The 24,133-nt window shown below is 41.5% G+C and overlaps 1 protein-coding gene across 4 annotated transcripts; it reads left to right on the top strand.

Moving 5' to 3' along the window:
- Positions 1-950: 950 nt before the first annotated feature.
- Positions 951-22,233, top strand: C7H5orf30 (chromosome 7 C5orf30 homolog). 4 transcript variants are annotated; one of them, XM_027545489.1, is made up of 4 exons: positions 2,100-2,307; positions 5,156-5,231; positions 7,735-7,824; positions 19,487-22,233. In XM_027545489.1, the coding sequence occupies exon 4, from the start codon at positions 19,510-19,512 to the stop codon at positions 20,131-20,133; it is 624 nt and encodes a 207-aa protein (XP_027401290.1). In that variant the 5' UTR covers positions 2,100-2,307; positions 5,156-5,231; positions 7,735-7,824; positions 19,487-19,509; the 3' UTR covers positions 20,134-22,233. The 4 variants fall into 4 exon arrangements, with proteins under 4 accessions (XP_027401288.1, XP_027401291.1, XP_027401290.1 ...); XM_027545487.1 differs by lacking the exons at positions 2,100-2,307; positions 5,156-5,231 and adding an exon at positions 951-1,114; XM_027545488.1 differs by lacking the exon at positions 5,156-5,231.
- Positions 22,234-24,133: the final 1,900 nt, after the last annotated feature.

Here is a 24,133-nt window from a genome sequence, read left to right as displayed (position 1 = left end):
CTACTCTTATCTCTTAGTCTATTAACCAGTTTGATAGAGAAGATGCACATGCCTCGGGAATAGGACAGAAGGATCACAGGAGAGCATTTATTACAAGCATGGAGCACATCAAGCCTGAAGATGTGAAGAGCGGCTCATCAAATGAGAATCTGAATTTGCCCCTCCTTCCCACATTCACCAGATAGTCAGCATTTTTCCCAGGCTGACCCTATAGTCTGTGGTTCCACGGGTTTCTCCTAGTTCTTCTCGAGCTCTGTTCAGTGCCGCGTCCTCAAGGCGGAGACTCAGAACGAACACCGCCTAAAGTGGGGCGACTTGCGCCTCGCCAGGCCTGCGAGGGGGGAGGTCTTGCATCCTCTTGCCGGGTCTGGACCGGGCAGGGGCTGTGAGGACACCCCCTCAGCCGCCCCCTCCCCCTCTTAGACCCCCTCAGCAGCACCCCCGCCCCCTGAGCCCCCCTCCCAGACCCCCTCGGCCGCCCCTCGACCCCTTTGAGCCCCCCTCCCCCTTAGACTCCCTCAGCTGCCCCCCTCGCCCCTCCCCTTCTCAGCCTCCCCTCAGCCCCCTCCCCACCTCAGCCGTCCCCTCCCCCTGAGTCCCCTCCCCCTTAGACCCCCTCAGCCGTCCCCCGCCCCCCTGAGCCCCCCGCCCCCTCTCAGACCCCCTCAGCCGCCTCCCACCGCTCCTCAGCCGCCCCCTCAACCTCCCCTTAGCCCCCTCCCCCTCTCAGACCCCTTCAGCCGCCCCCTCAACCTCCCCTCAGACCCCGCATCCCCTCAGCCGCGCCCCCCACCCCGCCACGAGCGCCTCAGCGCCTTTCTCGCCCGGGTCCGCCCTTCCTCAGGGCGTGTGAGCCGGGCGCGGGAGGCGGGCTCGGCGCTGACGGGGCTGCGCCTCTGCGGCCTGAGGGAGGAGGGCGGGAAGGCGGCGGCGGCGGCGGGGAGGAGGCGGGGACTGCGCCGGGCGGCAGCTGGCGCCGAGCGCGCCGGGAGCGCGGAGAGGGCACCGGCAGGCTCGAACCGGCCGCCTCAGCGCCGCAGCCCGCGCCTGTGCCGCCCGCCTCTCGGTCTCCGCGGCCCGGGGCACGACGGAGACCGCGGAGCTGGGGCCGCTGGTAGGTTGCGCGGGGCCGGCGCCTCCTCCTGCAGCCTTTTGTGCTGCGGCAAAGGGAGCGGTGGGGACGGGTGGGTGACGGCGGGGGAGGCTGCCTCAGCCCTGGCTCCTCAGCGCCCGGCGGCGGCGCCGCCCCCTTCCTTCCGCCTCGTGCCCGGGGCCGGGCGCCGAGGAGCGCGGGGTCGGGCGGCCTCCGCGGTGGGCGCCGCCCTGTCCTCGGCGGTCGGGTCCCCTCCCCGCTCCCCGGCGCCCCGGGGCAGGGGCCTGGGGGCTGCTGTGCGGGGCGCGGGGCCCCGGCGGGGTGCCGGGAGCTCGCCGTTCCTGGGCCCCGGGGTGGGGTCGGCGCCGCGGCGAGGGCGCCGCGCGTGTGAGGAGGGCGCGGCGGCGGCGTGCGTCCGGGTGCGCGCGGCGTGCGCCCGCGGGGAGGTGCGAGGGGCGGTGGGCGCCGCCGCCGTGCGGGCCCGGGGAGAAGCGGCGCCCTTCCCGGGCCTGCCGCACCTCTGGCCGCTCGCCCGGGCCGCGCGCCGGGTGCGACTGCCCGGGCCAGATAGCGCCTCGGGGCGAGCCGGGGCGGCCTTATCTCGCCTGCCCGCCTCGCCCGTTCGGCGGTCTGAGGGGGCGCGAGGTGGCGAGGCCGCCCGGGAGCCGGGACGGCGGGGGGTGCACGCGGCAGACGGCGCTGGGCATCGCTGCCCTCGCCCCACCTGTCGCCTTTGGGCCCGGCGGGAAGCGGAGGGAAGGGCTTCCCGGGCGGGCGGCGGTCAGACCTCGAGGAGGCGGGCCCCATTGTGAAGCTGCCAAACTCTCTAGTGGTGGAATCTGCGCGTCTCTGCCAGAGAGGAGATGGGGAGCGCGGCGGGGACGAGGGCCGCCGGCCCGGCCCCTTGCAGGTGTTCCGCATCCTCAGGGTCTCGGTGCTGCTCCAGCCGCGCCGGTTGGCACCCGGGTAGTTTACCGATTGGTTTCTGTCGAGCCGAGATGCTCGAGTTGTGTCTGTGGTCCGACTGGGGCGCTCAGGTAGAACTGGGGCTGGGAACTTTCTCATCATTCGAGGAAAGAGGAAGAATGCAGGCATTTTATCGTGTGCTTGCTACTCGTAGCCGAAAGAGCAGTTTCTTGCACAACGTGTCTGACGTTTCTAGACCCTTCATTTTGTATTGTTTTTCTCAGATAGCCACACTGCAGTTTAGAGTTGTAAGTTGCCTTATTTATTTTTTTAACCCTGTGGAGCAGATTGGACGCTAGGGAAATAGAAATGACCTCTTCCCCAAGTTTATTTTCCCAGTCGTTTCAAAATACAGTATTGGTTATTATGGTGAAGCTTTTTGGTACTTTCTTAATTCAAGATCGTAATTTATGCTTACGCAATTACACTTAATGAATATTTGACAGATTTCTCAGTGTTTTCATTATGTAACTGTGTATGCATTATAAACTCAATAAAATGACCAGGGCATAATACAAGGATTAACAAGCCCAAAGACCTCTTGCTTTGATGAGAACTGCTGTTTAGAATATGCTTCTGCCTGCGTTTTAGGTTATTTAAGTGTAAATGAGACTGTTAAGTAGTAACTGTTCCAAGATGTAAGCTAGAAGGTGTTTATTGACCTTATATAATGGTCAGTGATTTTGTTTACTTTCTGTGTATCATTTTGTATACTTTGAAGAGCTAGTGGGCACATTAACCCTTAAAAGTATTTAGTGTCGTGGGAGTAACACAACGTTACATACGGGATTTTTTTTTTTTTTTTTTCCTTCCTGATTTATATTCTCTGGGGGGAAATCGGCTTTTCCTCCAGAGAAAGCTCTGATTTCCTCACATTCCTATCAAAATAAGTTCTTGGTTTTAAGCTTTTATTTGGAACGTCAGGCAGTTCCACAGTGTACACCTGTCCCAATTCAGTTGTGTTTCCTGAAGGGGAAATTTCTTGTAAAGACTGCATGTAGACCTATGGTTCGGTTACTGTCAGTCATATTTGTAGTGAAACAATTCTAAAAGTAGAAAGATGATTTCACATAATGATAAGACACTGGTAATCTAGTTTTAATTTCTACTAGTAGAAATAAAATGAAAATGAATGCTGCCTTTGAAGGAATTTGCTATTAAAAGAACTGATATTAGAAAGAGAAACACATATTTTTCTTTCTGAACCAATTATGGGTTGTCTAGTTTTGTGTGGTTAATGATTTGTTTGTAAGGTCAAGGTTGGTTTCAGAAAAGTCACACCCTACTATAACAACTCTTCTTAAAAATGATTGATGATTTAGTTTTTATAAGTTGCAAATAGAAAAGAAAGATTATTTTAAAGTAACCTTTTAAGATGAGCATATAGGTATAGCTAAGCATTTTACTTTCATTGTGAGTATTGTGCTTAGGCAGTTAAACCATTTTATTTCTGCTCAGTGTTTTGTTACTTGAGAGATGTTTTAGTCATCTTTTTTATTATTAATTTTTGAGACCATTGGTAGCAAAATATTTTCATTAGTTTGAATAGAATTTTTAAAAGTTGCTCTTTTTTTTGGCCAAGTCCTTGTTCATTATTGATCTCTCTTCACATAGCCACTCTGAGGGAACTGCCTGCTTCCATTTTCTTTTTTTTTCTTCCTGTTTTGGGAGCCAGAATTAGAACCAGTGACTTCTGCTCTGCCAGTTTTCTTTGCCTAAAATTTATCTTGCTTTTCATAATGTAATCTTTAATGATTTGTGAGATTTATTTACCAAAATTCTTGAGGTCTATATGTTGGCCTTGATATTTACAACCTTATGACTTTTGGAAGTTACATTTTGTTAAAATTTTTCATATTGCTATTTTGTTAATAGATTTATGGTGAAGTCGGAGATTTGTGGCTTTTCTGTGTGTAGGAATTTTGTGTGGCCTTGAAAATTTCCATTTGGAGCTTTTATATTTTTGGGAAAATCACTCCCTTCTTTAGATTTACAATGCCATTCAAGTTTATTGTTACATGTATTAGATTTATATATTTCCATGTTTGTGTGTCCTCCCCTCTTGTCTCAGGCTTCACTTTTTATTCTTGCACCAGTACCTGTACAATGCTGGGACACAGTAAGACCCAAGAAATATTGTTGAATGAGTAAATGAATAGTTGAATGGCTGAGTGGATACACCCAAAGAAATACTCTTTGGAACTATAAGGAAAGCCACTGTGTGAGCAGAAGGGTCTTTCTTTTGTAATTCATTGTCGTTCCATTGTTATATATTACTTTTGAGTAGGATAACAATATAGTTACCAAACTGGGACACATTTGACAGATAAAGGACAGTGCTGGGAATAGTTATCCCAGGGTACTGGCTCTGAACTGAGACATATGGTCAACCCTACTTCTGAAGAACATGCTTCTTTTTTTCTTGTGATGGTATCTGTCACCTTGCCTGAGAAAACGTGACACACTTGCTAGTTAATATTTGCAAACTTTTCTGTTTGTAGACGCTTCATTTGCAGTCATATTATGGGTGTCTTTTGCTTAGTCACCCTTGACCTAGAGGCCTATGGGTAGCTCTTGGCCAGGCTTACTTTATCCTATTTTCATTGCTTACAGGATAATGTCACAGGACTTTCTGTTTGTAGCAACTGCTTATAGCTTGAAGGTTTATATACTCTAACCTTTGCTCTGTTTACTTCCGTTCATTTTTTTATGCAGTATTTATTCCATCTTGTAAGAATTTCCCATGAGTTCATTTCCCTCTGTCTGTTTTTGAGAGAGGATCCATTGATACCTTGCCAAAGCTTCATGTTCAAACCATTGGCCAAAATCAATTGCAAGTGTTGAGATTTATAGATTTTAAGGTATTCTAAAGTGTTATTTTGGAGGTCTGTATTTTGGGGACTTTTGGATTATAGTTTTTTAGTTGTTTCTAATGGGAGATGATAGTAAAATCCTTGTTAAATTTTTACTAGGTTCCTTTATAGGTAATCTCTTTTCTAATTAAAAAAAATTTTTTTATTGGAGTGTAGTTGCTTATAGGCAATCTCTTAAAGAAGCTATCTTCTTATACTAGTTTCTGACCTTGTTCTATTTTAGATTCTTTTCCTCTTTTTCATCATCTTCATCGTCCTCTTAGCACCTGTGCGGAAAGCATGCAGTTACACCCCAAACAGTAAGCAGAGTCTGAAATGAGTAAAAAATGGAACAGAGTTCCTGCACCTTGGTTTTGCCCTGTGTTGCTCCTTGGACTCTGTTTGTATTCTATTTTTAGCTTGGCACTGGCTTAATAGGGATAATCAGTTACTACACTTTGTTTACTATGAAATTACCAACCATTTCCTAGACTTCCACATCAGCTCTAGTGCAAGAGTTGGATAATTACTTTAAAGCTCCTCTGCTTTCAAATCCAGAATTAAGTTTTAGGTTGGTTTTCCTTTTGGTATTGAAAAAATATTGGAAAATATATTTTTCTGAAGCATTTGAAAGCTTGAAAAGAAGAACCTATCACCAGAAATATGGTGCACATTATATGAAAGTTTGAAATTTTAGACTGTTGTCTAAAACTATTTTTACTTAAAATTTAAACAGTTTTTGATTTTTCTAATGTACCTATTTATGGGCTTTCAGTGAAGATTTCTAAAAGTCTAACTGAAATCTGTCTCACTTTGTGATAGATATAGTCCTGAAAAATTAAGGGGAGATATGTTTCTGTATGTGGCATCCAGCCACATAACCAGCAAATATTGACTGATACATTTTTTCCTGCCTCGGAATTTTTGATTTAAAAAAAATATAAGCTCCGAGGAGGAAGGGTTCATGATTTAGAATGGTTTTGTATAAGACTGTCCTCTATATGCTTTAGAATTCTAACATTTTTCATGTTGAAAATAACCCTAGAGTTAGTAATTAGTTACCTCCCTCTAACCATGTCACAAATGTGGCAATACAGGTTTTAAATAAAATAACCCTCCACATATTTAAAATAGGATTCCACTTACAGAAATTAATGCACATTTTTCAGGAACACGAGTATTGTGTAAAAAGCTACACACCTGGTCTTATCGCTAAACAGAGCCATTATGTATATAAAGCTATGTCAGTGGGCTTTGGAGCCACACAAATTGGGGTTTGAATTTTTGCTCTGACTCCTAAATACTATTACTTGATTAAATATTTTAAAAACGGGTAATATTTTCCTGATAGGAGTATATAGTTGTTAAAGTGATATAAATGGCATATGGTTTTGACTTGTAGAAAGTGCTAAAAAAAATTTTTTTTAAGTTCTAAAAATTTCTCTTCTCCATTAAAAATCCATTTACTTAAATAAGAAATCAATTTGAACCTTGTAACATTAGGATGGGGGAGATTCTTTGGGGTAATTGTATTAAATAAAAAAATTATCACTAGGTAACAATTTTTGTTACATTGTAATTCATTTTATGTTAAAACCAGAGACTTCATTTGTGAAGCAGACTTAATTATCTAGGTTTCTTGGTTATCCAGTTTGAAAATAGTTTATGGCAAAAAATAAATGAAAGAGAAAGTGTCTGTAAATTAAAGAAGTTCCAAAGGTTGGTAACCATATTGTTTTCTGAGAATGATAGTTCTGGTAAATACTTTTGCTGATTCAGTAATAATCCATTTCCTTTGGGTCAATCTCTTCCCTGATGATAAGGAAAATAATAAAGTAACAAATGTTTTTGGGCAACAAGTTGCACTGTTGCCACTTCTTCAGGCTTTGTGCACCTAAGTAGGTAAAATGAATCTCTTCAGCCGATTTGAGCCACCAGGGCTCCTAACAAGTTCAACACCGCAGAAAGCCCAACAACCAAAGACATTTTACAGGTGGAAGAAACTTTTGAGTTTTCTTGATCTCAAGAAATTAACCCAGTTAACTGGGGAGGTAGGAGATAAAGACAGATTTTCGTACACATTTCCTCCCCAGATAAGAGGTGAAAAGCACAGAAACCATGTTAGAAACTTGTCAGCACGGTAATAACTCTCAAGAAGCGTTTTTCAGGTTGCTTTCTTTTAAGTGTTTTCCATGAGTCTTCCAATCATGTTCCTCGAGCAGTCTTAGGGAGGATTGTTGCTGTTTTATGGGAAAAGGAGTAGACACCAAAAATTAATTGCATAATAATATCACACATTCCTAAGGGCTCTGCTCCATGCAAAACATGTTCACCTACCTCTCATTTCATCCACATAATAACTTTATGAGGGAGGAAGGATGGGCTTGTCCTCATTTTAAAAATTGCTATTTATGCAAAGTCAAGGGGCAGAGTTCATAGTAAGGCAAGGCCTAGGAGCTTTTCTTTTGACCCAGTCTCAGCATTATTTTTTCCCATGGTATACTGTGCATCTGTTGAGCACATGAATAGGATTTGGAACTCACTTTTAAACCCCTAATTTTTCTTGGCCCTTTATTTAACCTACTTAGCAACTATTAGTCTCCAGATAGAATTTAAGCAACAGAACACAGGGGAACAAGCGTGATACACTGTTTGAGGTTTAGCTGAACAAACTTGAAGTTAATATTCTGTTCTATGTACCTTGTACCTGGTATTGGTACCTCCTGCTTGTTTCATCCTGTTTTGCAGTTAGAATTGTTATAATTGCTATATAAGCTGTGTTACTTGTTAAATTAAAGGTTTATTTTTATATTTCATGTTTAGTATCTGGAGTAGAGCAGAAAAATTATTATGCCTGTGTTCCCTTGGGACTCACTGGAAATTGTACAGTGACATCTTCTGGGATTTAGGCTGGTGAGTTATATTTTGCTTTTTCTGTTTGTTAACCAGTTGTATGAACATAATATTATACTGTGTTTTAAAGACTGTATAAACCAGATGAATATGAAATGTCAGTATATTGTTATAAATGTGTATACTATATAGGTTTGAAATTTTCAATGGTGAGAACTGAAATTATTATTACGAAATGCTAATGTTATTATATTTGAGATGTCTGACATTTTGATCAAGTAGATTTTCCTTTTTTTATTCTTATAAAGGAGGTTTTGTAGAGTAACATTTTGAAATATAGTAGTTAAGAGGTAGTTGCTCTGATTTCAGGAAAGCTTTAAAAAATGTTAATCTCCAAAGATTGGTGAGATAGCTTGCAGAAAGTTTGGTTCAGTGTCACTGTGTGTAAAGAATGGCCAACAGTGACCGAAAGGAATGCCATTTTCAGGTGCTTGTTCCCAAGTTCACCGCGTGTTTGACGTTCCTTTTATCGCACCCGGAATTTAAACTGTTAAAGACAGGCAGTGCTGTTGTCTTTCTTTCTTTTTTTTTTTTTAATATTCCTTTATTTCTCATGTGTTCCCCATCCTGAACCCTTCTCCCTCCTCCCTCCCCATACCATCCCTCTGGGTCGTCCCAGTGCACCAGCCCCAAGCATCCAACATCGTGCATTGAACCTGGACTGGCATCTCGTTTCATACATGACATTTCACATGTTTCAATGCCATTCTCCCAAATCTTCCCACCCTCTCCCTCTCCCACAGAGTCCATAAGCCTGTTCTATACATCAGTGTCTCTTTTGCTGTCTCGTATACAGGGTTATCGTTACCATCTTTCTAAATTCCATATATATGCGTTAGTATACTGTATTGGTGTTTTTCCTTCTGGCTTACTTCACTCTGTATAATAGGCTCCAGTTTCATCCACCTCATTAGAACTGATTCAAATGTATTCTTTTTAATGGCTGAGTAATACTCCATTGTGTATATGTACCACAGCTTTCTTATCCATTCATCTGCTGATGGACATCTAGGTTGCTTCCATGTCCTGGCTATTATAAACAGTGCTGCGATGAACATTGGGGTACACGTGTCTCTTTCCCTTCTGGTTTCCTCAGTGTGTATGCCCAGCAGTGGGATTGCTGGATCATAAGGCAGTTCTATTTCCAGTTTTTTAAGGAATCTCCACACTGTTCTCCATAGTGGCTGTACTAGTTTGCATTCCCACCAACAGTGTAAGAGGGTTCCCTTTTCTCCACACCCTCTCCAGCATTTATTATTTGTAGACTTTTGGATCGCAGCCATTCTGACTGGTGTGAAATGGTATCTCATAGTGGTTTTGATTTGCATTTCTCTGATAATGAGTGATGTTGAGCATCTTTTCATGTGTTTGTTAGCCATCTGTATGTCTTCTTTGGAGAAATGTCTATTTCTTCAGCTGTCTTTTTCCAGTGTGTCTGTATATCTGGACTGACATTGTTGTCCTTGTGGCTCCAAGTCCTTGAAGGGAACAAATTTTAATGATTTTAGCATTTTAAAAATTATATTAGTGTGAGTTCATACTTTGGTATGTTGTTCTACGTGGTCAGTATCTTTGTAGGTCTTTGCTTTGAAACACGTAGAGTGTTTATAAGCTTTTGAAAAAGCAGTTTCAAAATAAGTGATTTCCAGATTAGCAGTTAATAGCAGAATGATTCAAAAGAAGGATAGTGAAAAACAAACACCCTGTTTCATTTAATAGATACAACCTGTCAAATTTATGAAATGTATTTTAAGACATTGAAAAATGGAAGTATAACTAAAATTTTCAGGAGATTTTGAGGAAAAGAGAAAAATTTTGAGAACTATAAGTAGAAAGTACTTTTAGAGATTATTGAATAAGAAATGATGTGACTGGGTCATTAACTCATTCCCCTGAAGGAAAGCACAAACAAGGAGCAATGAATAGAAGCTACAGAAATGTGTGTGTGTGTGTGTGTGGTATGTCCACCTCTCTCCATACAGTTTACATATATGTGTACATATGTATGTATGCATAGTTATAGATGTACTTATATAGATAAATGGGGCTTCCCTGGTGGCCCAGATGGTAAATAATCTGCCTACAATGTGGGAAATCCAAGTTCAGTTCCTGGGTCAGAAAGATCCCTTGGAGAAGGAACTGACAACCCACTCCAGTATGCTTGCCCAGAGAATCCCATGGACAGAGGAACCTGGTGGGCTAGAGTCCATGACTGAGCCACACCCCCACCCCCCAACCCCCGGCATATATGTAAATAAAAAGACATACTAACAGAGCTGCCAGAGGGGAAATGAACCAACCAGAGAGATAGTGAGTTACCTGTCATTGAAGATGTTCAAACATAGATTGAACAACTGAGTGCAGAAGACCCGGGTTTGATCCCTGGGTCAGGAAGATCCCCTGGAGAAGGAAATGGCAACCCACTCCAGTATCCTTGCCTGGAGAATCCCATGGACAGAGGAGCCTGGTCGGTTCATGGGGTTACAAAGAGTCAGGCATAACTGAGCGACTAACACTTCACTTCTCTTCACTAAAAAAGATTCCTTCAGATTCTGGGATTACACAGTATCAGAAAGAATTTTCTTTTTTGGCCGTGCTGTACAGCATGTGGGATTATAGTTCCCTGACCAGGGATTAAACCCTGACCCTTTGCATTGGAAGCAAGGAGTCTTAACCACTGGACTTCCAGAGAAGTCCCCAGAACTGTTTTAAAGAATTTAAAAATTTGGAGGTCCATCAAAACCTTGGTGGTGGTGGTGGTCCCAGTCATGTCTAACTTTTTGCGACCCCATGAACTGCAACACACCAGGCTTCCCTGTCCTTCACCATCTCCTAAAGCTTGTTTAAACTCATGTCCGTCGAGTTGGTGATACCATCCAATCATCTCATCTTCTGTCGACCCCTTCTCCTCCTCCTTTAATCTTTTCCAGCATCAGGGTCTTTTCCAGTGAGTCGGCTCTTTGCATCAGGTCACCAAAGTATTGGAGCTTCAGCTTCAGCATCAATCCTTCCAGTGACTATTCAAGGTTGATTTCCTTTAGGATTGATTGTTTGATTTCCTTTGCAGTCCAAGAGACTCTCGAGAGTCTTCTACAACACCACAGTTCAAAAGCATCAATTCTTTGGTGCTCAGCCCTCTTTATGGTCTAACTCTCACATCCATACATGACTGCTGGAAAAACCATAGCTTTGACTGTAGGGACCTTTGCCGGCAAAGTAATGTCTCTGCTTTGGTGTGACAGGCTTTTTTTTAAACTCAAGTTTATTGAAGTCTGATGTTCGTACTCATCCCTTTAAGGGGTGTAGTTTGGTGATGTTGACAAGTGTATCCATTGTGCAGTGTCTGTGCATATGATATTTTCATCCCCCAGATTCTCTTGTGCCCCTTTGCAGTCTGCCCTCTCCTCCCAACCTCAGCTCTTGGCAGCCATCGATTGATTTCTGTCCCAATAGTTTTACCTTTTCCAGAATGTCATATAAGTGGAATCACACAGTGCATAAGGTTTTCTGTTTCTTTTACTTAGTGTAATCCTGGTTTGCCCCTTTCCATTGCTGAGTGATATTCCATTTTATGCATGGGCCATAGTCTCTTTATTCATTACCCTGTTGATGGATGTTTGGGTTGCTTCCAGTTTTTTGTGTGTGTATGTGTGGGGTTATGAATGAAACTTGTAAACATTCATGTTCAGGTCTTTGTATAAACATATATTTTCACTTTTCTTAGGTAAATACCTACAAGTAAGGTGGGTGGATTGTTTTGTAAGCATTTATTTAACTTTATAGGAAATTGTCAAACTATGTTCCAAAGCGGCTGTACCTGACAGAGGCATCTAAGAGTCTGAAATAACTATAGCAAAGTATGTACAGATGAAGAAACCCAGTTCTCATTCAGTGCAGATTTATTTATATTTTATATCCAGTTTTAACAAGTTTGGTTAGCAGATGTTTTTTTTAGCACGCATTGGATTAGAAACAGGAAATTAGAAGGCCTTAGGGATAGGTTGTTAGCAGTTGGAAGCAGCCAAAAATGATATTCACTAATGTGACTGTAATTACTGATTAGGAAAAAGAAAGCAGGAACTTAACAGGAGTGAAATTCTTCTCTCAGATAAGTTCTATCCGACAAGTTCCCAAACGTGTCTGCATATCAGAATCACTTGAGGGATCTTTTAAAAATTTCAGAGCCCAGGCTATATCCCAGATGATTTACATCACAGATCTGGGGTGGAGCACAGACATCAGTGTTTACTGATGTTCCTTGGGTGTGTCGCTGTGTAGACTGTGTAGACACATTTGGGAACCATGAGCTAGCAGCACAGTATGATAGCATTGAAGGAGCCACAGGCTCGGAGCTGGGACACCTGGGCCTGCACTCCTGGCTCTGGGCAGGTCCCTGCTTAACAGCTTACATGTCCTCTTCTCTGTAATCAGAAGTTCCACGTAGGTGAACTCCTAGATGATTCTGGCACTAAAACTAGGTGATTCTAGATACCACTGGACTGATACTAGTCATCCTTAGGAAGGAATCTATTTCCCAAGGAATGATTCTATTCTGAGTGGTTCATTTCAAGTACCTCTTGAAAAGGATTTTCAGTTCAGTCGCTCAGTCGTGTCTGACTCTTTGTGACCCCATGGACTGCAGCATGCAAGGCCTCCCTGTTCATCACCAACTCCCAGAGCCTACTCAAACTCATGTGCATCGAGTCGGTGATGCCATCCAACCATCTCATCCTCTGTCGTCCCCTTTTCCTCCCGCCTTCAATCTTTCCCAGCATCAGGGTCTTTTCCAATGAGTCAGTTCATCGCATCAGGCGGCCAAAGTATTGGAGCTTCAGCTTTAGCATCAGTCCTTCCAATGAATATTCAGGACTGATTTCCTTTATTCACATGGTATTTTTGTTCTGTATATTTAAACAGTTATGTTACATCTGTTTTGTCTTAAATAGTGTTGCTAAAAAACAGTTCAAGCATATTGGAGCAGTTTCTTGATTATTGAGGATGACTTTTTTTTTGATAAGCCTGATTTTATTACACTCCTGGAATGCAGTACTTCTCAAAAAAGAATTATTTGTATAGTAGTTGTGAAACTTACCAGCTCTTTTCAGAGCTAGTCTAAGGAGCTGAGGCATCTCAGTTATATTTTCAAAATGTTATTCCTGGTGCCAAATGTATAGGAAGTTTGGTGTCTTGGAGGGCGTTCAGAACTGAGTAGTTGCCACGCAGTCACAGTCTGTGAATGGGCTGCTCTTGATGCACCAAGTTTTCCTACATGTGTGTCGTGGTTTGGACCTTTGTTTTAGTTTCAGCTATACTTCACAAATGGAGAAGGCAATGGCACCCCACTCCAGTCCTCTTGCCTAGAAAATCCCATGGGCAGAGGAGCCTGGTGGGCTGCAGTCCATGGGGTCGCTAAGAGTCAGACACGACTGAGCGAATTCACTTTCACTTTTCACTTTCATGCATTGGAGACGGAAATGGCAACCCACTCCAGTGTTCTTGCCTGGAAAATCCCAGGGACAGGGGAGCCTGGTGGGCTGCCATCTATGGGGTCGCACAGAGTTGGACACGACTGAAGCGACTTAGCAGCAGCAGCATACTTCACAAATGCATGCTGTACCCAGTGTTTTCAAAATGTACACTGTGCGCATTTTCCTAGTAAATAAAGTGTTTCCTTGTCTGACTGACTGACTGACTGAAAGTCTCTCAGTTGTGTCCAACTCTTTGTGACCCCATGGATAGTCCATGGAATTCTCGAGGCCAGAATACTGGAGTTGGTAGCCTTTCCTTTCTCTAGGGGAATCTCCCCAACCCAGGGATCCAACCCAGGTCTCCTTCATTACAGGTGGATTCTTTACCAGCTGAGCCACTAGAGAAGCCCAAGAATACTGGAGTGAGTAGCCTATCTCTTCTCCAGGGGATCTGCTCGACCCAGGAATTGAGCCGGAGTCGCCTGCATTGCAGGCGGATTGTTTAGCAACTGAAATATCAGGGAAGCCCGGTTTCCTTGTCTAGCGTTGTCTAGTTTTGAATCTCATATATTTCATTTTTTAAAATTAATTTATATTTTTATTGAAGGATAATTGCTTTACAGAATTTTGTTGTTTTATGTGAAATCTCAACATGAAATCAGTCATATTTCAAAGAAACAGAGTGGGGCCTGTGAACATTGCCGGGTCTTCTGTATGCTGTATAAATATACTTCAGTGCCTCTGTTACTGATTGGATTGTGAGGGAATTTGCTATTGAAGACCTTAGGTGTCATTTTAAAATTTGTTGTTGTTCCCGGTACTTGTTTATGAAACTCGGTTTTAAAAGTCTTGTTCACCTACACGTTGACTTTTTTACGCATATTGCATTTTCTGTTCGACTCTATTCCACAGAATATTGCTGCTTATGGTATCATAACAGCACTTTCTGTTTTCTGTTTGCGGTTTTTATTTTTGCTTTAAACTACATGTGAAAGGCATTAATGGAAGCTGTTAAGGGTCTCTGTTGTTGGTCTCTGATTTGTAGTGCTCTGCGGTTCCAAAGTTAGCCTTGGGTCTGGTTTCTGGGTTCACATGTATTCTTACTGATGCAGTGGGCGTGGTGCCTGGTCCGCACCCCTGCAGTATTTACAGAGAGTGCTTTGTGATTGTTTATCTTGGCAGTATGTTTTTTGGATACAAAGTTTATCTTAGAATATAACAGAATGCTTTGTCATGAATATTGTTAATAACAACAAACCCATAAACAGAGCTTTCATTGCAGTTTATGAAGAATGTCCTGCTAACACAGATTATGTCTGATGTACTCAGGGTAGTCGAGTTTCCTGATGACTGCCTTTTAAGAAGAAATTTTGCAGTGAAAATTATTGGAAATTCCTATACGCTGACTCGGAGACCTTTCAGTCTTCGCTGTCCTTTGTGTCATCCTTGTTTTTTAGAATCGGGGTACTTCTCCCTCTTCAGATGGGACGGTACCTACACCACTTCTGCCCATTGAAAACATAATTAACCACGGATTGTGTGAGGGCTCTCAGAATCTTGCTCCAGTATTTAAATCTCGTCAGGAAATTCTTGGCAGTTTAATAACATAAAAAGTTTTGTTTCTGGTCACATTGAAGGATGAAAGGTTATGCTGCTTAGTCAGCATTCTCCCCAGCTAAAAATGGAATGTTTACTTGCCAGTCGACTAGCCTCTACATCGCTTTCTTAGTGCCACACAGTAGATCATCTTTAGAAGGGCAACATGTAAGTAAAAAGGATCTTTTTCTTTCTTTTTTTTTTAATCTAAGCAATTTGCAGGGTCCTGGTTGTATCATTCATGCTCCTACATAAATGTCGAAGTCTGAAGATGTTCTTGTATATAAGACAGTATGCTGCAGAGACCATGAAACCACCTCAAAGAGCTGTTAGTTTTGAGAATACTCAGTTGTTTGGAGAAGTACTGATGTTTTACAACTAAAAAGTTCAGTTTTCCAGCCCTTAGAATTGTCATCAGAGGTTCAGCAGGTAGCAGCTATTATGCATGTAATATTTAAAATGAGCACTTTCATGTTTCAGTATGGCAACACTCTCATTCAGAAGTTTTACATAGAGTATCGATCCTTGTTGTTCAGTCGCTCAGTTGTGTCCGACTCTTTGCGACTGCGTGGACTGCAGCATGCCAGGCCTCCCTGTCCATCACCAACTCCCAGAGCTTGTTCAAACTCATGTCCATTGAGTAAGTGATGCCATCCAACCATCTCATCCTCTGTCATCTCCTTCTCTTCCTGCCATCAATCTTTCCCAGCTCTTTTCCAATGAGTAAGCTCTTTGCATCAGATGGGCAAAGTATTGGAGGTTCAGCTTTGGCATCAGTCCTTCCAATGAATATTCAGGACTGATTTCCTTTAGAATGGACTGGTTGGATCTCCTTGCAGTCCAGGGGACTCTCAAGGTCTTCTCCAACAGCACAGTTCAAAAGCATCAATTCTTAAGTGCCCAGCCCTCTTTATAGTCCAACTCTCACATCCATACATGATTACTGGAAAAACCATAACTTTGGCTAAACGGACCTTTGTTGGCAGAGTAATGTCTCTGCTTTTTAATACGCTGTCTAGGTTGGTCGTAGCTTTTTTCCAAGGAGTAAGCATCTTTTAATTTCATGGCTGCAGTCACCATCTGCAGTGATTTTGGAGCCCCCCAAAATAAAATCAGTCACTGTTTCCACTGTTTCCCCATCTATTTGCCATAAAGTAATGGGACCAGATGCCATGATCATAGTTTTTTGAATGTTGAGTTTTAAGCCAGCTTTTTCACTCTCCTCTTTCAGCTTCATCAAGAGACTCTTTAGTTCCTCTTTGCTTTCTGTCATGAGGGTGGTGTCATCTGCATATTTGATCCTTAGTTACTAGGTTAAATATTTTTCTAAGAGGATGTTGTTGTTTAGTCGCTAAGTCACGTCCAACTCTTCTGTGACCCTATGGACTGTAATCTGCCAGGCTCCTCTGTCCATGGCATTTCCCAGGCAAGAATACTGGAGTGGGTGGTCATTCCCTTTTCCAGGGGATCTTACCAGTACAGGGATCAACCCAGGTTGCCTGCATTGGAAGGTGTGTTCTTTTCCACTGGGCTGCTAGGGAAGCCCAAGGGGATATTAGAAATGCATTTTTTTTTTTTTTAACTTTTTAGTTAAGTAGTGTTTTCTACAGGGGGTGTGTTGTTTAAAAAGTCTAGTAGGTTTTCTTACATATGGTAGGCTAAAGTATAGTAGGCTGCTTGGTTGAAATTTCCAGAGTTCTTAAGCCACATCTTCTATTTGACAGTCTAGGTTAAATCATTTTCTATCAGGTTAGATGTCTGAGGATCCTGTTGGATAGTTTTGCCCAAGCCAAGTGATATTTTTTATGGTGTTTTGGCTGATGGGAACTTAACCAGTCATAGTTACTCATCTAAAAGTATTGTCTATTTTTTGTCACATCAAATTTTGACCTTTATACTTTGCCTCACTCACTTTCTTCACTTTTCTAATTTCCTAGGTATTGATTTTTCAAGCTCGTGTATACTTTCTTTTTCTCTCAAATCTTTGTATCTTGCCATCCATTATCCTCACCCTCTATAGAGATTCTAAGAGATCCCTCTTGGTCTTCCTTGATGCAGCTGCTGCTGCTAAGTCTCTTCAGTCGTATCCGACTCTGTGCCACCCCATAGACGGCAGCCCACCGGGCTCCCCGTCCCTGGGATTCTCCAGGCAGGAACACTGGAGTGGGTTGCCATTTCCTTCTCCAAGGCGTGAAAGTGAAAAGTGAAAGTGAAGTCGCTTAGTCATGTCCAACTCTTTGAGACCCCAAGGACTGCAGCCCACCAGGCTCCTCCGTCCATAGGACTGTCCGGGCAAGAGTACTGGAGTGGGGTGCTATCGCCTTCTCCACCATGATGCAGCAGGATTGACTTAATGAGGGAGCAAATCTGTGATGATTGCATTGCTGAGAGAAACCTGCACTCACTCTTCTTGACTGTGACTTTGTACATTGTCAGCTTGCTTAGCAATGTTTACACTAAGGGGCTAATAGGGTGACTTCCAGCTTCTTAGTCTCTTTTTGAATTATCCTCCAGTTCAGAATGTGTGGGGTGTGAAATCATGGATGTTAGAGAGTTTACAAGGTGCCAGATAGGGATGTGGTAAGGTGACTGGTGGAGATGCATGGGCTGTCATGGACCGCCAGGCACGGAAGAAACCTAGAGCAGTGTGTTGCTCTGTGAGGACCGATGGCTCGAGTGTCACCACCTGCGTGCCTCTCCTCGGGTGGGGTGCCTGGGCTCCATCTCCGCCACAGCCCTGATTATTTAAGTCTCACTGAACCCTCCTCTCCTTCTCTTTCAGAATGACTTCTTGCCTGTAGCTTCCTGTCCGGTTAGGTATATTGGAGGCCTTGCATCTGTCTTCCTGTGCTCTTTCTGGACTGCAAAATTAGCGAGAAAGGAAGGATTAATTTGTCATTCGGCTTAGAGTAAACATTTGTTCAGCATACTATCTGATGAGGCTTCATATGGTTCTTTAAATTTTATTAGATGAGAAATCTTTAGACTTTTGCATACATGTCAAAGCAGGTGGCAGTCACCTCCTATTTCCATCCTCTCAATAGAGAAATAAATGATATGATGAAATATAAATTTATTTTTACATCAATAAAACAGAATAAAGCCAATTACTTTAAATCTAGAAGTGTTAAGAGGGACTAAGATAATTTGGTTAAATTAAAATTGGAAATAATCTAAGATTTAGAGTAAAAAGTAAGTAAGCAAAATTACATGGATCCCCTGTGGTGTTTGCTTTATCCCAGGAATCATTCTTGATATTAGTTTTCAGTTGTACTTGAAATGTGTGGACCATAATGAGACTAGGATAGCATCTGGCAATTCTTCATAATCTTGATTTATTTATTTTCCAATGAAGGAAAAAGGAAACACAGCATGTAAATGAAGGGATAAGGTTGGGGTTTTTTTGTTTTTTGTTTTTTTAGCTTTCTAATTGCTTGGATTTTAAACCAAATTTTAGAAAATGATTCAATTAGGAAAAGGTTATTTGTTTTACAGAGGGACTTGTGAGAATTGCTTAATATAATAGCTTTTTTCAATAAATATTTAATCTTAAAATCACATTATTTTTTGACATTATTAGTTGATATCAATTTAATTAGTGATCTGAGACTTTTAAAACTTCTATCTACTTTTGATTGAAGATCAAGAAGAAATAAAGTTTATCAGAAGTGACATTGTCAATTTCCTTTTGTGTTTTATTTTTCAAAATTTGATTTAATTATGAGTTTCTAGGAAGCTGGTCATTGTTTGTGATACTTTTTGTTGCTGAGACTTTCCAAATTATGTAATATGATCATTATAATGAATAATATTAATATTTATTGTGAACTGTTCTGCTGTTTACTAAACTGTTCCAAAGTTCAGTGTCTTAGGTGTTGCAGAATAAAATAGCTGTCAAATCTATGGTATATTTTATGATTAAAAAGTCAACTAACATCTGATTTTTATATATGTTTAATATTAAAAATGGCCTGATTTATTGGATTTAGGATTAACTTTTAAACTACAAAATGATTACCTTTAAATAATTGGAGATATGGAAGAAGGAACATTGATAAGGTTTGTGGGAACCTTCCCTTAAGACTCCACCATACGTTGAAAAACTTTTTTAGGTCTAAGCTGGATTCTTTGGAGAAATTGATCAACTTTTATCTTTTACTGTATGCCCTTAAACACAGTTGAGAAGTTAAAGGTTAACTTTCATGTTGGAAATATTTTGTGGGTTCTTGAGAAATTGTGCATGATTATTTTTATTTGCTTCATTTGGGATCCATATTTAATTTGCTGAATAATCACACCAGGGAATAAAACTTGTGTGGTTAAATGGAGCACTGCATTTAGAGAAGCATTGTTGCTTTCTCTTTGCTTCTCCATGAGATGATATTAACCTGCCTTTGAGTTCTTAAAGGCAAAGAAGTAGCAGTCATTTCATGCCTGCTGTGGAACGTTTAACAGACATACATAAAAATCTGCCAGTTGTACATTGGCTGTTTTTCAGGCCCATGTGATTTCAAACTCCTGGAGCCTTCTAAAACGATCCGGCTTGGCCCGAGGTTCTGGGCATTATACCCTTCTAATCTGAGTCTATCTGCTTTCAGGAGTGTGTAGACGGGTGCCTAAAATGGAAGTCGATGTTAATGGCGAGTCCAGAAGTGCCCTGACCACCCTGCCCTTGCCAGTTGCGGAGGCCAGCTCCCCGGGCAAGGCAGAGGCGGAGAAGCCCCGCTGCTCCAGCACGCCGTGCTCGCCCATGCGCCGGACTGTGTCAGGCTACCAGATCCTCCACATGGACTCGAACTATTTGGTTGGCTTCACGACTGGTGAGGAGCTCCTGAAGTTAGCTCAGAAGTGCACAGGAGCTGAGGAGAGCAAGGGAGAAGCCGTGCCTTCCCTGCGCTCCAAACAGCTGGATGTGGGACTTGCTCGTTCCTCTCGTTTGTACAAAACCAGAAGTAGGTACTACCAGCCCTACGAGATTCCAGCTGTCAACGGCAGGAGGCGGAGGCGGATGCCCAGCTCAGGAGACAAGTGCACTAAATCTTTACCGTACGAACCTTATAAAGCCCTCCATGGGCCTCTGCCTCTTTGTCTTCTTAAAGGTAAGAGGGCTCACTCCAAATCTCTGGACTACCTCAATCTAGATAAAATGAACATCAAGGAGCCAGCTGACACAGAAGTGCTACAGTACCAGCTTCAACACCTAACCCTCAGAGGGGACCGTGTGTTTGCTAGGAATAATACATGAGGGACTTGTAAGAGAGTGTAAACCAGTTTAGGTCAGCCTATACTTGGCTAGAAAATTCCACTGTTGTACTCTGTACAGGACTCTTTACATTATAGATGGTTAAATCAGCTAAGTGTTCCTGGAACATACAAATTGTCTGGATCAAAATTTGAATACAGGAATGGAATCACAGGTACTTGAGGGGAGATCATTCTAGAGTATGCAACTGCAAGGAAAAGAGAAGGTTGACCATTAGTTTGTATAGCTTTTTAGCTAGGGGGAAAAAAAAGGCTTTGGTACAGTAATATCATATTTAAAATTCTGATACTCAAATTGGAAATGTTATCTGCTTGGTTGTTGCTGACTTGGTATGATTCATTAGAAATTTATATCTTAAGTACTCAAGTACTTCTTTAATCTCTGTATTTTACTATAAAATGTATGTAATGATTTGTTTTATGAAATTTAGAACTTGAACATTGCTAAATTGGACCACTTTTTATTTTTAAATATTGAGTTTAAATATTTTATAACTGGTTTTGCACTGAAAAAATTAACATTTCAGATTGACAAGAGAATAATCTTTCTTCACTTGCCTCAGTAATATTATTGAGCAATGAATTTTTTATTTCCGCATGGAAAGTTATTGATCTCTATGGCTGTAAAATATTTCTTTATAGCATTATTAAAGTGTGTCTTAATAAAATTAAATTTGGGATACAAAGTATTTATTTTACAATGGGTGGGGGGAAGCTTTACCGGAAAGAGTCCAATATGAAGTTTCCATAAGTTGAAAAAGTTTCTTTAGTGCTTATTTTCTAATTTAAAATTCATCTGGAACTTTAAAATGGAAAGGATTCTTTAAATTGTGGATTATAGGCAAATACTGTTTGCATCTGAATGTTCTGTAAGTGAATGGAACTCTATAGAGAAACTCATGATTTCTACTATCAAATGCTTAAACTAAGTATGAAGTGATACCATTCAGCATGCCATCAGATCATTCCAGTGTTAGTTCTGTGCAGCACAGGCACTCATTGAAATTCTAGTTTCTAGGATTAGTGCAGGAGCCTAAAGTGCTTCTACAGTTTTAATGGGTTAATCCTGGATTACTTAACAATTTATGTCAATTGCACTGGTTTAATTTGTTGCTAAAGAAATAATGCCCTGGCTTTAGTAACAAATACAGCTCAACTATTCTTGAATATATTTTGAAAAAAACATGTATGTAACTTACTTTTGTAAAAGTTTCTATTGATATTTCTTTTTTTCTTTTTTGACTCTTGAAGGTGCAATTTATTACTGAATTGGCATTTCTGGCAGCATAGACCTGCTTATTTTAAATTTTATTTTAGGGGCTGTCAGTTTCTAAGATGTTAGCAATCTTGCTTATAAAATAAGAACACTTTTTAATTAAATGAGTGGGTCATTCCTGGTGCAGTTGTCTTTAAACAGAATGAATGACAAGACTCTATATAGGGCAGAATAAGTATTAGAAAACCCTAGGAACTCTTAATCAACATTTAGTAAACTTCCACTAAGGCAGATTATGTGAAAGAACCTTGGGGAAGTTGGCCCATATCTTACAGAGTTGTTCAGATTTCTTGGTGGGCTGGAAATTTTCAGCTGTTGTACATTTTAAAGTAAATTGCACCTTTGTAACATATTGTATCAACGGATGATCACTAAGATTAACTATATCTATACAGTTATTAGTTTGACAAGAAATAGAATCCTGTCAGATGCCAAAGAGTTGGGATTTTTACGTTTAATGATTAAACACCATTATTTATTGATGATTTACCCTGTGGAACTGTATTATTTCTAACTATGAAATAAAAGGGTGATGTAAACACACATTGTGGTGGTGTGCTTTAACGAAGTCCACTTTGATCAACAAGCCAGTTTACTTTTCAAGGATTCGCTGAAGCACTTATTTTTAGATTCCATTTTTGTTAAAGAAAATATAATAATTTTGCCTTTGGTGCTCATTCACATTTCAAGGTAAAGGATGTATTCATGGCAATGATGTGTGTTCGGTCACACTGCTGTGTGACTGAGGTCTGTCTCTGTCCATGCACCTACATAATTATTTAAGCTAAATAAAAATATATAGCAGTTTGTTTTGTTTTGTTTCTCCTTAAAAACAGGTGTGAAGCTCTGTGACAAAAATGAAAGGGGTTAAAGTTTGAGATGTGATATATTTACTATTATCTGATTAAGTACATATATATAAGTTAAAGTTGGTGTCCTGGAAAGAGTTTCAAAACTTAGGGTCAGTGGTTTTCAAACTGTGTTTGCAGAGCGCCCTCACTGGCTCAGTCTTGCTTTCCCTGTCCTTGAGCGCGTGTACTCCTGTAGTAGGTAATGCTATCCTATCAAGAAAAAGGTTTGGCTAGATCTTTTTCAGCTGGAAAAAAACCCACAAAAATCCTATTTTCCTTTAGCCTTTTAACATGATTTCTGTTTTTAAATTGTTCTTTCCCTCCTTTTTCGCTGTTCTGTACTAAACAGAGCATACTTTTGGCCATCATATACCTGCTGACATTATCTTAAAATACACTGCAGTGTCACATAACTGTGTTTTTTTAATAATTTTTTTTTTAGCAAAAATACCATTCTTAGAGGCTCTGCTGATGCACTGAAGCAGTAATAAGCTTCAGCCTTGCCTCAGTCCCCGGTGAGCTCCTTTTGCTCCCTGACTTCCATCTGGCTGCCCTGTACCTCTGGTTCCAGGGCTTCCAGAGTCAGCAGTCGAGGAAGAGAAGACCGTGGGGATGGACTGAAATGTAAGCCTGTTCAGAGCCCCACATCTTCCTGACTCGGGCTCAGCCAGGCTATGGTTGAGACCCACTGAGGCCTGTCGTTGCCCCTTCTGCCCTTCGATGCCCACACTTGGCTCACTGCGTCTTTTCCCTCCCTGAGATGTCTGTTTAAATGATTTCAGTACTGGGGGTGTTGGGAACTTTTGGGAGATTCTAAGTTAACTTTAAAAGGCAAGTTGACCTTTCACTAAAGAAAGAATATTACTTGAGATCTTGAGAAAAGCAACCTGTTTTTACTTATTTTCTCATTCTAACAGAATTCTGTCTTGAGAAGGCTTTTCTTCCATTATAAGCATCAAGTTTTTTTAAGGGAACTTTGAAATGACTCTGGCCTAAGTGGTCTGTTACAGGAAGGAGGAGGTGACTGTCAGGCATAAATGCTCTAGAAGAGGTGGGGCGGAGAGACAGCAAAGGCGTGTGCTACTGTAATGGAGAGAGGGCAGCAAGTAATAAGTGAATTTGCCTTTTTAAACAATGTGATTTGATTAGGGGAGTGGACATTGATGAGGAAGATTGCCTTGGAAATATAATAAATATGATTATAAAGCTACGAGTGGAGGTTGTCAGCCGTTACGGACGCACCTTCTGTTTTGTAGTGTGCTTTTAGAATTATGAAATGGATCTCCTGATACTTTAGAGAAACATTCAGGAATTTTCTAGCTGAGGAAGAACACTCCTAGAAACAAACCAAAAGAAGAAGGGGTTTGGTTTCTTATTTTGAGTTTGCTGGACCCCCTCAGTCACTTTAGGAGTGGGGCTGGATGTTGAATTTGTATTCTCGCCATCATAAAAGGACTTTGTGCCAGGTTTTGTTAAATGGTTTCAGAGGAAGAGTCTGAAACCAAGTCTGCCAAATGTCACCCCGATTTGGGGTTGTCTGGGATGTTACCGATTTATGGGAGAGCACAGGATGAGAAAAGGGAACTCTTTAAACAGAAGATCGCAGCATCTACTGGAAGAAAAGAGTCGCTGCACAGACAGTGGCATCTTTAAGTGGCTTTGATGCTTTTGCTTTTTTGGAAAAGTTTAAAAGTTGCTACAGATACTCTTGGGAAAGGGTTCTTACTGTGTGCTAGTTCAAAGAGGAAGAGAACATTGGGTCTGTGATTGACCTTAAGTCTAATTCACTCGGAAGAATATTCTTCACCAAACTTTTACATAAAAGGATTATACATGGAAATGTATATTTAGAAGAA

Source organism: Bos indicus x Bos taurus, chromosome 7 (genome assembly GCF_003369695.1).
Source record: "Bos indicus x Bos taurus breed Angus x Brahman F1 hybrid chromosome 7, Bos_hybrid_MaternalHap_v2.0, whole genome shotgun sequence".
Lineage (NCBI taxonomy): Eukaryota > Metazoa > Chordata > Mammalia > Artiodactyla > Bovidae > Bos > Bos indicus x Bos taurus.
The sequence above is the reverse complement of the archived record's forward strand: the minus strand, read 5'-3'. Positions and strand labels throughout refer to the sequence as shown.